At 35.4% G+C, this 12,929-nt stretch overlaps 3 protein-coding genes across 9 annotated transcripts; 2 read left to right on the forward strand and 1 right to left on the reverse strand.

Annotated features, from left to right (window-relative positions):
* The first annotated feature begins 4 nt into the window (after window positions 1-4).
* LOC105232668 (cyclin-dependent kinase 8) lies at window positions 5-1,656 on the forward strand. Its single transcript, XM_011214444.3, has one exon. The coding sequence runs from the start codon at window positions 134-136 to the stop codon at window positions 1,433-1,435; it is 1,302 nt and encodes a 433-aa protein (XP_011212746.1). The 5' UTR covers window positions 5-133; the 3' UTR covers window positions 1,436-1,656.
* On the reverse strand, window positions 1,643-3,695 carry LOC105232670 (probable splicing factor, arginine/serine-rich 7). Its single transcript, XM_011214445.4, has 2 exons — window positions 3,028-3,695; window positions 1,643-2,973 (listed from the first exon to the last, which is right to left on the reverse strand). Exons 1-2 carry the CDS (start codon window positions 3,415-3,417, stop codon window positions 1,876-1,878), a joined length of 1,488 nt encoding a protein of 495 aa, XP_011212747.1. The 5' UTR covers window positions 3,418-3,695; the 3' UTR covers window positions 1,643-1,875.
* A 287-nt stretch (window positions 3,696-3,982) lies between these two features.
* On the forward strand, window positions 3,983-12,835 carry LOC105232667 (DENN domain-containing protein 5B). 7 transcript variants are annotated; one of them, XM_019992535.3, is made up of 19 exons: window positions 3,983-4,310; window positions 4,407-4,486; window positions 4,552-5,063; window positions 5,167-5,276; window positions 5,910-6,080; window positions 6,142-6,380; window positions 6,447-6,736; window positions 6,804-7,848; window positions 7,918-8,124; window positions 9,302-9,467; window positions 9,527-9,839; window positions 9,905-9,940; window positions 9,999-10,128; window positions 10,193-10,443; window positions 10,515-10,660; window positions 10,721-10,839; window positions 10,907-11,286; window positions 11,341-11,590; window positions 11,758-12,835. In XM_019992535.3, the coding sequence occupies exons 3-19, from the start codon at window positions 4,661-4,663 to the stop codon at window positions 11,945-11,947; spliced, it is 4,446 nt and encodes a 1,481-aa protein (XP_019848094.2). In that variant the 5' UTR covers window positions 3,983-4,310; window positions 4,407-4,486; window positions 4,552-4,660; the 3' UTR covers window positions 11,948-12,835. The 7 variants fall into 7 exon arrangements, with proteins under 7 accessions (XP_019848094.2, XP_049313586.1, XP_019848092.2 ...); XM_049457629.1 differs by having other exon boundaries at window positions 4,601-5,063; XM_019992533.3 differs by having other exon boundaries at window positions 4,407-4,470.
* The last annotated feature ends 94 nt before the right edge of the window (window positions 12,836-12,929 follow it).

Below are 12,929 nucleotides of genomic sequence, written 5' to 3' on the forward strand. Positions count from 1 at the left end.
CACTTTCTTAATTGTCATACATTTGACAGCCGGTGAAACAGCTGATAGACGCCACTATAGCAAAAATATAACTTATTAATTCAGTTTAACTCGTCTAATACTTTTCATTAAAACATTTAGTTAATATTTTGCAATGGATTACGATTTTAAGATGAAAACGCAAATGGAACGAACAAAAGTGGAGGACCTCTTCAACTACGAAGGCTGTAAGGTAGGACGCGGTACGTATGGTCATGTCTACAAAGCAAAATGGAAGGAGCGTACTGACGGCAAAGAATACGCACTGAAGCAGATAGATGGTACTGGTTTATCCATGTCTGCATGTCGAGAAATCGCACTTCTTCGTGAACTCAAACATCAAAATGTAATCACATTGATTCGGGTGTTCCTCTCTCACAACGACCGTAAAGTATTTCTTTTAATCGATTACGCTGAGCACGATTTATGGCACATTATTAAGTTTCATCGTGCAGCTAAAGCCGCCAAGAAGCAAGTAATTGTACCGAGAGGAATGGTGAAAAGTTTACTGTATCAAATTTTGGATGGAATACACTATTTACACAGTAACTGGGTTTTACATCGAGATCTAAAACCGGCAAATATTTTAGTAATGGGTGATGGTAATGAGAGGGGACGCGTAAAAATTGCAGATATGGGATTCGCACGTCTGTTTAACGCGCCACTTAAGCCTTTAGCAGATTTGGATCCAGTAGTTGTAACATTCTGGTATCGGGCCCCAGAACTGCTATTAGGTGCGCGTCATTACACAAAAGCAATTGATATTTGGGCAATTGGTTGCATTTTCGCCGAATTGCTTACGTCCGAGCCAATTTTCCATTGTAGACAAGAAGATATTAAAACTAGTAATCCATATCACCATGATCAACTTGATCGTATCTTCAATGTAATGGGATTTCCTCAAGACAAGGATTGGGAGGACATCAAAAAAATGCCTGAGCATCATACTCTAATAAAAGATTTCAAACGTTCAACTTATTCGACTTGCTCTTTAGCCAAATATATGGAACGCCACAAAATTAAGCCAGATAGCAAAGCATTCCATCTTTTACAGAAACTTTTACTTATGGATCCTAATAAGCGCATCACTTCAGAACAAGCTATGCAAGATCCATACTTCCAAGAAGATCCACTGCCTACGCAAGACGTTTTTGCGGGTACCCCCATTCCTTATCCGAAGAGAGAATTTTTAACAGATGATGACCAAGAAGATAAAGCCGACAACAAAAGACAACAACAACAACAGCAGCAGCAACAACAGCAAGAGCCAAATGCTAAAAGAGTTCGATTATCGGGGCCTACTGGTCCAGGTCAACAACAACAGCAAGTGCAACAAACTCAAGATTTTCATCATCAACAACAGCAGCAACAACAAATGATGTTCAATCAACAACAAAATTTTCAGCAACGTTTTTAAATATTACATGCAATGCGGTAATTTAATTTATTTAAATATGTAATTTGGCTACAGATCTCTAATATTTCGATGACTAGTGCAAAGTTGATAATTTTTGAACAAAACAAATATTTTTAAAATGTGTCCATACTGTACTTTTTAAACTAATTTGCTCAAAAAGAAGAGTTGTCTTTTTGTAGATTTGTTAAAATAAAACAAAATACAAAATGTGGCGGATAATAGAGTGCGTTCTTTATTGTAATAGCTTTGTCGGGGGAAAATAAAAGTTATATTTCTCAAACAGTATATTCTTGAAATATTGAATTCTGTATAAAATAGTATAATAGAATATGTTAAAGCATAAATTATTATACATCAAACATAAATTACTATACTGAAAAATTCGAATATTTAAACTTTAACTTAAGAATGACATGTTCATTCAGCTACTAAAAGGATAGTTATGGTGAATTAGATATATCCATGTTGTCTGATTTTTCCACGCTAACAGATTTGCGAGACTTGGAGTCCACACTTGATCGTGTGCTTTTGATTTCTATATCTTCTGAAATAGGTTTTAATTTGCGATCAGGAGTACGCGAACGTCGCTTAGATGAAGACGATTTTGTTGGTGGAACAATATCTTTACTGCGACTCGAACGTGATCGTGTTGATGGAGATGGCGAATGACGTTTGCTGCGTGACCGCGAAGAGCGGGAACGTTTCTCATCACGAGTACGGTGCGAACGCTTGCGCTCACGCGAGCGAGAACGTTTAGTACGTGATCGGGAACGACGCGATCTCGAGGTACTACGACGATGACGTGAACGAGAACGTTTGGCACGACGGTCGCGGGACCTAGACCTCCTTTTAGAACGTGAGCGAGACCGACTCTTACGACGAGATCGAGAGCGTTTTCGTGACCTGGAGCGTTTGCGTGAACGTGAACCACGAGAATGCGAGCGAGAACGTCGTTTGGACTTGCTACGGGAGCGTTTACGAGTACGAGACCGAGAACGACGTCTGGAGCGTGAACGATGTGAACGCGAACGACTAGTGCGCCGATCACGAGATCTTGAACGTGAGCGGGAACGTCGACGCTTGTCCTTAGCCAACATACCAATTACGGGATCAATTGCAGCTGAAATCATATTTTGAGCTTCTTTTACAATAGTCATTGCCTCTTCGATTTCTGCCTGCGCTGCCTCATTTGATTTTGCTTCTGGCTTAGTTATGGAATCAGTTGAATGATACACATTTAAATATCCCCCCTTGAATTCGTGTCCTTGCATTTTAAGAGCATGTATAATACTTGGCTGATCGCAGAATTCGATCATGCAATAAGTTTTACCATCTTTTTCCGCCCATCTTGCGTATTTTACTTCACCCGCACGTTGAAAACATTCCATTAAATCGTCAAGACGCCATTCATTCTTCACATCACATACGATTATTGTTCTGCGTATTTCTTCAATTTTTCTAGCGTCATAAAACGATGGCAATGCTGGGTATTCGGGTAAATTGTTGTCCAACAATTTAGGATCATAAGTTTTTATAACCTATAATTATTAAATTCTGTTAGTAATTACAACAATAAATATATACGTACTAACCTGTTGTGGGGACTGGCCTTCAATGCGATTGATCACTTCTGGAGGCAACTTTGAATCCGGCTTTTGTAGTCCCGGTACTATTGTGCCATTCTTGGACATCTCCAATGCGCGATATTCTTCAGGAATTGCCAGCACAGGTATGACAATCAGTGCTCGATCAATAAATACAGTGTTAGTTAGATGTTGTGCCACTGGAACACAGCTACTTTCCGCATACTTAACATAGCAAATGCGTGATTGCACAGGGCAGGACACATCACGCACAGTTGGGTATAAACGGATTTCTTCGATTTTCCCAATATTACCAAACAATGTTTGCATTTGATCTTTCGTGGCTTGGGGTGCAATGTTCGTCACTTGAATGACGCGCGCTTGGTTTCCACCAGCCATTCTTTAAACTTGTTTGCGAATTTCAAGAGTTGTAAAGCTTGAAATGTAATCAATTTTCCACATGGGCACCGTGCGACAGCTTAACTGCACGGATGCCCAAATTATCGAAACTCAATTGATATTATTCTATTATGATTTACGAATGTGTGTTTATTCTGCAAACTTATACAATTACTAACTTTCATTAAATTATTAAGCGGAAAAACTCATCACAAAATATTAGCGGCACCAAGTTCTTTTTGCGATGAAAAACCGACCACTGAACAATAACTATCAGAAGGGTTGCTATGAAAACCAGAGTTGTAAAGTATTTTAGTAACAAAATATTCAAAGTACTACGGATATTTGAGTACATATATGTACATATGAGTTAATTTTTAATAAAAATATGTTTCTTATATTTTTTAAAATTTATACTTACCTCAAAATAAATCAATCTGGATTTTGTCGTATTTTCATTTATAGACCACATTCTAGTATTTATCTGTTCTCCTGCGTACAATTCATGGAATATTTAATCTCTATAGTCTAAACCTTCTTTTATTTTACTGCCATCTAGTGATGGTTGATGAAGTAAATTAATTTGTATGGGGAAGTTTTCTCCGATTTTAAGAAAAATAATCATAAAAAAATAATACACGAAATAAATATGGAAATTGTATTTTAATGGATAAACCGAAATAAACACTAGTTGTTTGTGATCAAAAATTTGGCAAAGTGAAAATGTTTATTGTGTATTTGATGAAACCGAAACGAAAGAGGCAAGCGCAGAAGAGGCAGAAGGAAATAGAAAATTCAACAATATTTGAGTCAATTGGACCAGCCACAACAACAAACCATTTGCTGCTACCAACAACAAATAAACATAAACTACGTACGCAATATACATACATGTAAGAAAAGAAATTTCTAATTTTATAACCAGTTGGCAAATTTTTAACAATTTGTGTACTTTTATTGTGCTTTGTTCATTCCTATTTTACTTGCAGAAAAATCAATATTTTCAGAAATAATTAAACAAAGGAAAATTACCTTTAAATTATTTAGAAAGTGGTGAGAAGAATAATTGGTAATATTAATACCCCACATGTAATAATTATCTTTAAAAAATCATTCACGTTCACGTATTAATAGACTACATTTGTGTCCTTGAAAACCTCCTTCACTTTGCCTGGGGCCTTAGTGCTCAGCCAAAGTAACTGACATTGCTTGGACTGTCAGTGATTTGGGAGGCAGTGTATGTATGTATAGTGATACTATGTCGACGGAGAACAATATTCAACGAATGACGAATTTAATGCTTGCCGATCAACAACCACATCAAAATTCGCCAACGGGTATATCCGCGCCAACAAGCAATAATCAGCTGGCCAGTAAAGTGGTGATGAGAAAGTATAATAACAGCAGTAATAATGGTGCAAGTGGTAGTAAAAATACTGTTAGCTGTAGCCATCGCAATGAAGTTGCTTCTAGTGAGACAAAGGTTGATTGCGTGGCCACATCTCCAACTTCACCCGGTGAGATGAGTTCCCACGAACTTAGGCAGTTGAAACGAGAATCCGATCCTCAATATTCCCGATTCGCCGACTATTTTGTGATATGTGGCTTAGACTTAGATACTGGCTTAGAGCCGGATCGTTTTGCAGGTGCGTGATCAATTGTAATATATGTATAATCAAAAGCAGTATGCTTAATGTGCTAATTAATTTTCACCAAAATTTTTTAATTCTTGTTTACTTGCTATTTAAGGTGATAATTTGCATTGTTCGCCTCTGGATCGAGCCTATAAGTCGAAGCCATTGGCACACTACCCCGAAAATGTTCCATGGAATCCCTTCGATGCACATGGTATTTGTATGGTAAGTAATCAGATATGTATAACGTTTTAAATAAGACTATTTGGTTGTTTGCATTAAAGAGCATCTTTCATAAATATATACATATGTATGTATATCTTTTATGATCCTATATAAATATATATATATATATATGTATATAGATATATATATGTGAATGTGAAGTAAAAAATATACACATATGTGTATGTGTACATTGTTGGTATGTATTTATGTACATGTATCTGTTTATTACACATAAAGCTGACCTCAATTGATTTCAATTAAAGATTAAATTACTTAAATTCAACAGTGATGTACAAGACGTAGTAAAATTTTCATATTGTAATCTACAGTGTTGAGATAAACTACCAACAAATTTTCTTAACAACGTATGTAGACGAACATAAATTAGGGAAATTGTTTCAAATCAAAAGTTCCTTGAAAAAAATGAAAATAATAAAGTTTCTTAAAGGACATATTGAAATTTCGAATGTTTACAAATAGCCCGCATGAACCTAAAATGTTATTAGTTTAAAAAAAATATTATACCATGGATTTAGATTCTCTATGATATGTGTGTGCCCATACAACACATTTTTTTATATTTGTATAAATACATATGTACATATATATAATAATTTAATATGGTTTCAGCTTTCACTGCCCCAAGGGTTGCGCTTCCGAACTCAGAAACATGATATTGAACCGAAATTTCACTCCTTTGCAACTACTAGAGAAGATGGAAAACGTTGTTATGGTTTTAGTTTGGTGTTCTATGAGGAAATACGGAATCGTAATATATGTAGTGCTATGCACACATTGCAGGTATTCTACGTTTAAATAATTTAAAAATACAATTTGATTAATAACTTTTACTATTCGGCAGTCCATGTTTATAACGGAGTTGTCAAGCGGCCAACAAACTCATTCGCTTGGCCGTGTAAGGGAGAGTCCTGTAAGTCGATCTCTTCCGCGGCATTTCAAAGTAGCCGGACAAGCACCTCAATCAGCACAAAGTTACTATGACATTGCAAAAGATAAATTGTTTGTCGCCAAAAGTATCTCACTAATATGTCAAGTTCCGTATGCATTCGCTGCTCAAGTTTTTCTCAGTAATCTTTATAAGTACGTAATTTTGAATATTGAAATTTGTTTTACACAAAATTACAATTTTATTAATTTCTCTTTCAGATGTCTTCCACGTCAACCAGGACCTGGCATAAGTCTCGAATCCTATGTGTACAATATTTTGTACGAAGTAATGTTGCCACAGTCGGGGAAATCTATAAGAATTTACTTGCCTCCTTCAGAGCCGCACTTGCCACCATTAGCTGTGGTATTGCAACGACCCGAGTCAAGCACAGAACTGCCATTACTGGACTTTCCATTACGTTTGTTATTCACATACCTCGGAGTAGAATGCGTAATACAATTATTGACCTGTGTTCTTCTCGAAAATCAAGTTCTACTGCGTTCAAATGGTACGCATATTTCTAAAACTACTCGATTAAAATGCAGTTTGTAAATTTATTTGTTTATCATATTTAGATCATCAAAAGTTAATGATCGTTGGTGAGTGCATTACTTCAATTCTATTTCCATTTGTATGGCCCCATGTGTATGCTCCAATATTACCTGCTGCCCTCCATCACTTTTTGGATGCTCCCGTCCCATTTGTCATGGGTCTTCATGCCGATTGTGAGTCCGCTAATAAGATCGGTAGTGAGGCAACGCTTTGTTTTGTCGATATAGATAAGAAAATCATACAACTGCCGGAAGAGTTGCCAGTTTTTCCACATAAAATTGATTTCATGGCAGAAATTATATCAATTTTGGACAAATTCGAAATAGAAAGAGATCGTTCATATGAACCAATACTCAAAAATGGTTATGCGACACGTGATCACGATGTTATGATTAGTAGTTGCACGCTGCCGTCGGGTATACAAGCGGCTCGACGAAGCAAGGAACGCTTTAATCAACTGCAAGAGACTGTTTACACGCTGGCCGGTAGCGGTCATGGCAGCCCAACTGGTACAGATAATGGAATTGGTCATCATATCGAATACCAACCACTCATCGCACATCCCTCGAAAATCGACCATGTACCACGCATAGCAGACTTTCTTCGTCGTAAAGGTGTGCGTACACAATCACCTGGTGCTGGTTCACTTAACGACGATGTCGTCGATGCAACAATGTCACCAACCAAAGCTGCAGCTGCTGCACGCAGGGACACGAAACCAACCACTATATTGTCATTGGAAGAGCAATACTATCAGGACTTGCGTATAAATAATGCGTTGCGCGAGACATTTCTTAATCGTTTCGTGCACATGTTTTACGCATATGAATTTTTTGTTATCTATCCGAATCAAGCACGCGACGAATGGATTTCGAATCGTGAAAGTTTACAAAATTTTGATAAGTCCTCATTTTTATCCGACCAACCAGAACATCATCGGGCTTTTTTGTCTCGCTTTCTCGAATCTCAAATGTTTGCGACATTAATCGACAACAAAATTCTCGCTATGTGGGAGAAAGAGCCAGATGTAAATTTACGCATATTCGATCTGCGAGTGAAACTCCTAAGGTGACTCTTTTACATAGCTGATTTTTAGTTTCTCCATCGGTTAATTTTAATTGTTTTTTTGTTTGCTAGAAAGCGGCATGGAGAGAATATGATTTGCGCTACCAGCTATGAGCCTTGCGTTATGTCACAAGAGGCGCAACAGGTATACGAGAAACGTTTACATTGCATCGACATTGAAGTAACACCGCCCAGTGAGATACTCTCCAATAGAGCTGCATATTTTCGTAGTTTTCCCATACTTGAAAAATCCGTGCTAAATCAGGAATGTGCTTCGAGGTAGTGTTGTCGTTATTGTCGTGTTCTAGACGTATATATATATGCAAAGCTTCTAAAATATACAATTTAACATGCACGAATTTCAAGGGTTAAAAAACTTCGTTTGTTCATTTCTACAAAGCACACCCACATAGGCGTTTACCCTTTTTGTTCATTGTGTATCATATAATATTTTAGATGCTCAAATGCTCAGTTTGTGTTAGTATAATTATACCATAAATAAAATGATATGTGCATAGTGTGTATAAGAGTTGTAATGTAATTAGTTGATTTTTTTTATTTCACTCGTATTTCTAATACTAAACCAGAACTACTAAGTAGTTGCGTCACAAATCTGGAAAATATTTATTTTTAACTGCAAATTACTGCAGATTGATATTATTTTACTATGTATTAAGAACTACTATTAATTTTTTTATGTAGTCAGAAATAATATTTGAATAGAAAATCTTTAAAGATTAAAAAACGAAGGTCTTCCAATAATATTTCTGTGAACATTTATATTTTTTGTTCATTTGTTAAATTAACTGTTAATGATAATAAAATTTTAATGCGTTTTAACTATTGAGTAAAGTCATTTTTGTTTTGTTGGCATGCCAATAAAAATTAATATTATATCTAGTAAGTTTTTTTCGAACTAGTGATATGAAAAATATGTGTTGAATTTCCTTAGCTAGTTTTTCAATTGTTACTTATATTATACCCATAATTCGATGAATATAATCATAAAACATATATTTCCATATTTTTAACATTTGCTAACAACAATATAAGCAATATTTATATAAGCTTCAATTCTGAATTCGAAATTACAAACAAACATTAAGGATTAATAATTGAGAATGTCCATCAATGCCTAGACAAATATGTATATACTTAAAAATTGAGAACCTTAGGCTATATAGGCTGTTACTAAGTCTTATTTGTTTAAACTAAAATAACCAAATCTTTAATGTGTAATAATGTTTATTCATTAAATTTGTATTAACTGTATCTTTTAGTTTTGAAACCTTACACCCATAGAAATTTGACTGTACCTCAGAACAACATTACCTAATAAGAAATTCTAATTGACTTACCCAACTAACTTTCAAAAATGTTGCCACAAATTCGCGTATTTTTTTTTTTCTTTTTTTCTTTCTCGTTTTTTTCTCTCGCGTAATATTTATTTTTACAGGGGCAATAGTTTGCGGCGTGTAAAGAACGGTAATAAATGGCGAGCCAAAGAAATATCAATAGACCAGAAACAGATGAACCGTCTATCAGCAAATCTGTCAACCGCTGAAGTGAGTCCGGCTTTACTTGCACAGGCTAATTGGACCTTTGTGGAACGTCTACTCAAAGTAAATAGTTCAATTTGTATTTAAGTTAAACGGAAACACCAAGATTTACTAAATTTTAGGACATCAAATCGAAGACGAAACGTATGCTTTTAGAGAAAATGGGCACAGAAGCTGTGGCATTGGGTCTTAAAGGCGATGGCATTGAAGAGAATACCCTAATTGCTTCTTTATGTGATCTACTGGAGAAGATTTGGTCGCATGGTCTACAGTCCAAGCAAGGTAAATCGGCATTGTGGTGTCATTTACAGGCGTACCTGGAATTGCAAGATGCTCGAGCCAATAATAGCACTACGACGACGATAACAAATCCTGCTCCCAAAGCGCTTGGAGGCAACAAAATTGGCAGTGGCAGTTACGCCGGTACAACACCCGGTTTGTAGACAATAAGAATATAGTAAAGATTTGTCACCATACAATAATAATATTTTATCATATAGCACTTGCCTGGAATGTGATGCGCAAACGAATGGATTGTGAGTATTTGCACTACTAGATGAAAATAAATTAATCATAATTTTGCATTTTTTGCAGATTTGTCTACTTTCCAAACCGATATCGACAATCCACCCAGTCCAAATCGCAGTCGTTCGCGTGATCGTAATAAATTTGTAGGTCTCGAACAATTATGCCCCTTGCCGGAGTCATTGGAGTTCGATGTTAAGTACGTTATAATTAAATAATTTAAAAATAATTTTGTAAATATTTGATGTCATTAAATTTTTAAGGAACGTTCTGGCCATGGCGGATATAAAAACACACATCGGCTACACACGCGCCTGGGTGCGGCTATCACTTGAGAAAAAATTGCTATCGCGTCATTTTAGAACCTTACTTTCGGAGGACTCATTGCTGCGTTCACTTTACAAACGCAATGCTTTCCTGCGTTGTGAAGAAGAAAAGGAACAATTCTTATATCACCTACTCACACTAAATACAGTGGATTACTTCTCATTCACAAATACCTATCCAACAACGAGTAAATAAGCTCATATTATAAGCAATTTAAAAGCATATTGTAACTAAATACAAAATTGTATTTTCTTTTAGAGCTGCCATATAGAGTCGTGATCTTTCCATCACGTAAATATGGCTCCTATCATACTTCCAGTAATGTTTGGATAATTGTATCGGGTACTATGAATGAGACACAGCGGGTGCCAGTGCCCAAAGGCTCGCTGGAGTTTATTTTTCATGTGAGTTTTCTTTTGTTTTAAATAATCATATTCGATGACAAAGTTAAAATCTTGATACAGTACAAAAATCTCGGTTTATTGACAACGATGCGCATTGGCCACGATAACTCGGGACCTACGCACAAATGGCTAGTGGAGCATGTAGTTATGCGTAATGAAGTTACAGGCCATACCTATAAGTACGAAACTTAACTGCTATAATATTTTTTTTATAATAATTAGCTGTAACTGTTTCCAAAAACCTAGATTTCCTTGTGGTCGTTGGCTTGGCAAAGGAGTCGATGATGACTCAACTGAACGGTTACTAGTTGGACAACGGGCCTCAACAAGCTCTAGGAATGCCGAGATGCCGACCGTAACCAATCAGACGCCACCACGTACCCGCAGCCCAAGCATTCAACGGCAAGATACAGTTCCCACCTCTGAATTGCAACATCAGTTGGGCAATTGTGTGAATGTTATCGTTAAGTGGCACTATAAGCCGAGTCGCGATCGTGATGTCGGAACATTAACGAACTTGCTTTGTGGCGATGATGGCTTAGTGAAATGCCTTGAGCGTGTATTCTTATGTGGATTTCGTTCAACTCGTTTCTTTGGGAAGAATCTTTATATATGGGATTACTTTTGTAAGTTAAAGTCATATTTTTAACGCTACATTGATTAATATCCTTTTTATTTAGCTAAAATTAAAGAACAATTCGAGCAGTACTTGCAACACGAACAGCAACAACAGCTACACCAACAATTGGATGACTCCGCATCTAGTATGGATTCATCATTTAGTGATGGTAGTGGTGCAAATAGTTTGCAACGGCGTGAATTGTCTGCCATATGGCGATACTATGTACATTTAATGGATGAGATAAACGCGGCCGGCAGTCAACTGGGAAAAGATGGCAAATTTCAGTTGCTAATTTGTCTGAGCTTACGGTAAGCTGGAGTGTAACACCGTTTTTTTATGAAAGTTTAGAACAACTGAATCGTTTTCCAAAAAGCCTCTATTGAAGTCAATATCAAAACATAAACAAATATTATTTTTCGTATCTAAATGTGTAATGGAATTTACTAATTACCCTCAATCTTTTTATTATATAAAGTGAACACTTGCTAACGCGCATGATAAAACCCATGGCTATGACGAAAATCACTCATGAGATGTATGAAGAGGAAAGCTTTCTTCGACGCAAAAATCTTCTAACATTTCTAATTCAAATACTCGAACCACTGGATGATTGCCACATTGTGCTAGAAAACTCAATCACTCAAGGCATTCCATCACAGTGTTAATTTAATTTTAAGAGATTATTCGCACACATGTACAATTATAAATAAGCTAGCTATCTTGTTAACATTTAAAACGAAGATAGAAAAACGTGTAGTTTTTGAAATTTTTTTTGTGCAGCTGCTGATGCGAGTCATTTATTGTAGTATATTTTTGTCATGAACAAAAGAACAGATGATATTTGAAATATCGTTGAAAATTTATGAATTGGAAGTCAGATTCTTGCCGAGTAACGTTAACCAAAGACTTCAAGATAGGAGCTCGATTTTGTTTAAATATAATTTTTGTTTAAATAATATTATATTTGAAAAGTGTAAATTAAAGACTCAACAAAGACATTTAATTTCAAAATTAAGGGTTGACTATTTTTGTGCAATTATCATTTAATATTTATATAAGTCAAAGCAAAAATAACACTCTTTAAATTGTGTTTAAAAAAATTAACTCACACGGTGTCAAATCTTACTAAAATTTTAATTATCGGTATATTGGTTGTTTATATATACACATACCTACACATTTCCTTAATATACCAAAGATATATATTTGCTTATTCACAAACTTATTTTCATAAGATTTATTTTATATGAGATTATTTACATATTTATATGCCTTTTTTGTTGACTTTTGTTCCCATTTATAAAATAAGACTAAACATCATTCAATTTATTTTTGCTACGAACGATATTATTTACTTCTTTTTGAGGTGCATAACTTAAGACATAAATAATAATGTACTTGCAACATTCGAATACTTAACATTTAATACTCTATTGTGTGGAATACTCTCAATTCTATGTAATACATATACACAAAACTTCAAATGCGAATCTCTGCAAAGTGTAAAGACAAAACTGCATATGAATAAAATTAAAATACAAAAATGTTACAAATTCTTTTTTGGTTAAAAGTGTATTTTAACAAATTGGTACTTTACTTTTTTTGAAATAATTTGATTTGCAATTTGCGCGGAACGTATTCATACAT

This window comes from Bactrocera dorsalis, chromosome 5 (genome assembly GCF_023373825.1).
Source record: "Bactrocera dorsalis isolate Fly_Bdor chromosome 5, ASM2337382v1, whole genome shotgun sequence".
In the NCBI taxonomy this organism is placed as follows: domain Eukaryota; kingdom Metazoa; phylum Arthropoda; class Insecta; order Diptera; family Tephritidae; genus Bactrocera; species Bactrocera dorsalis.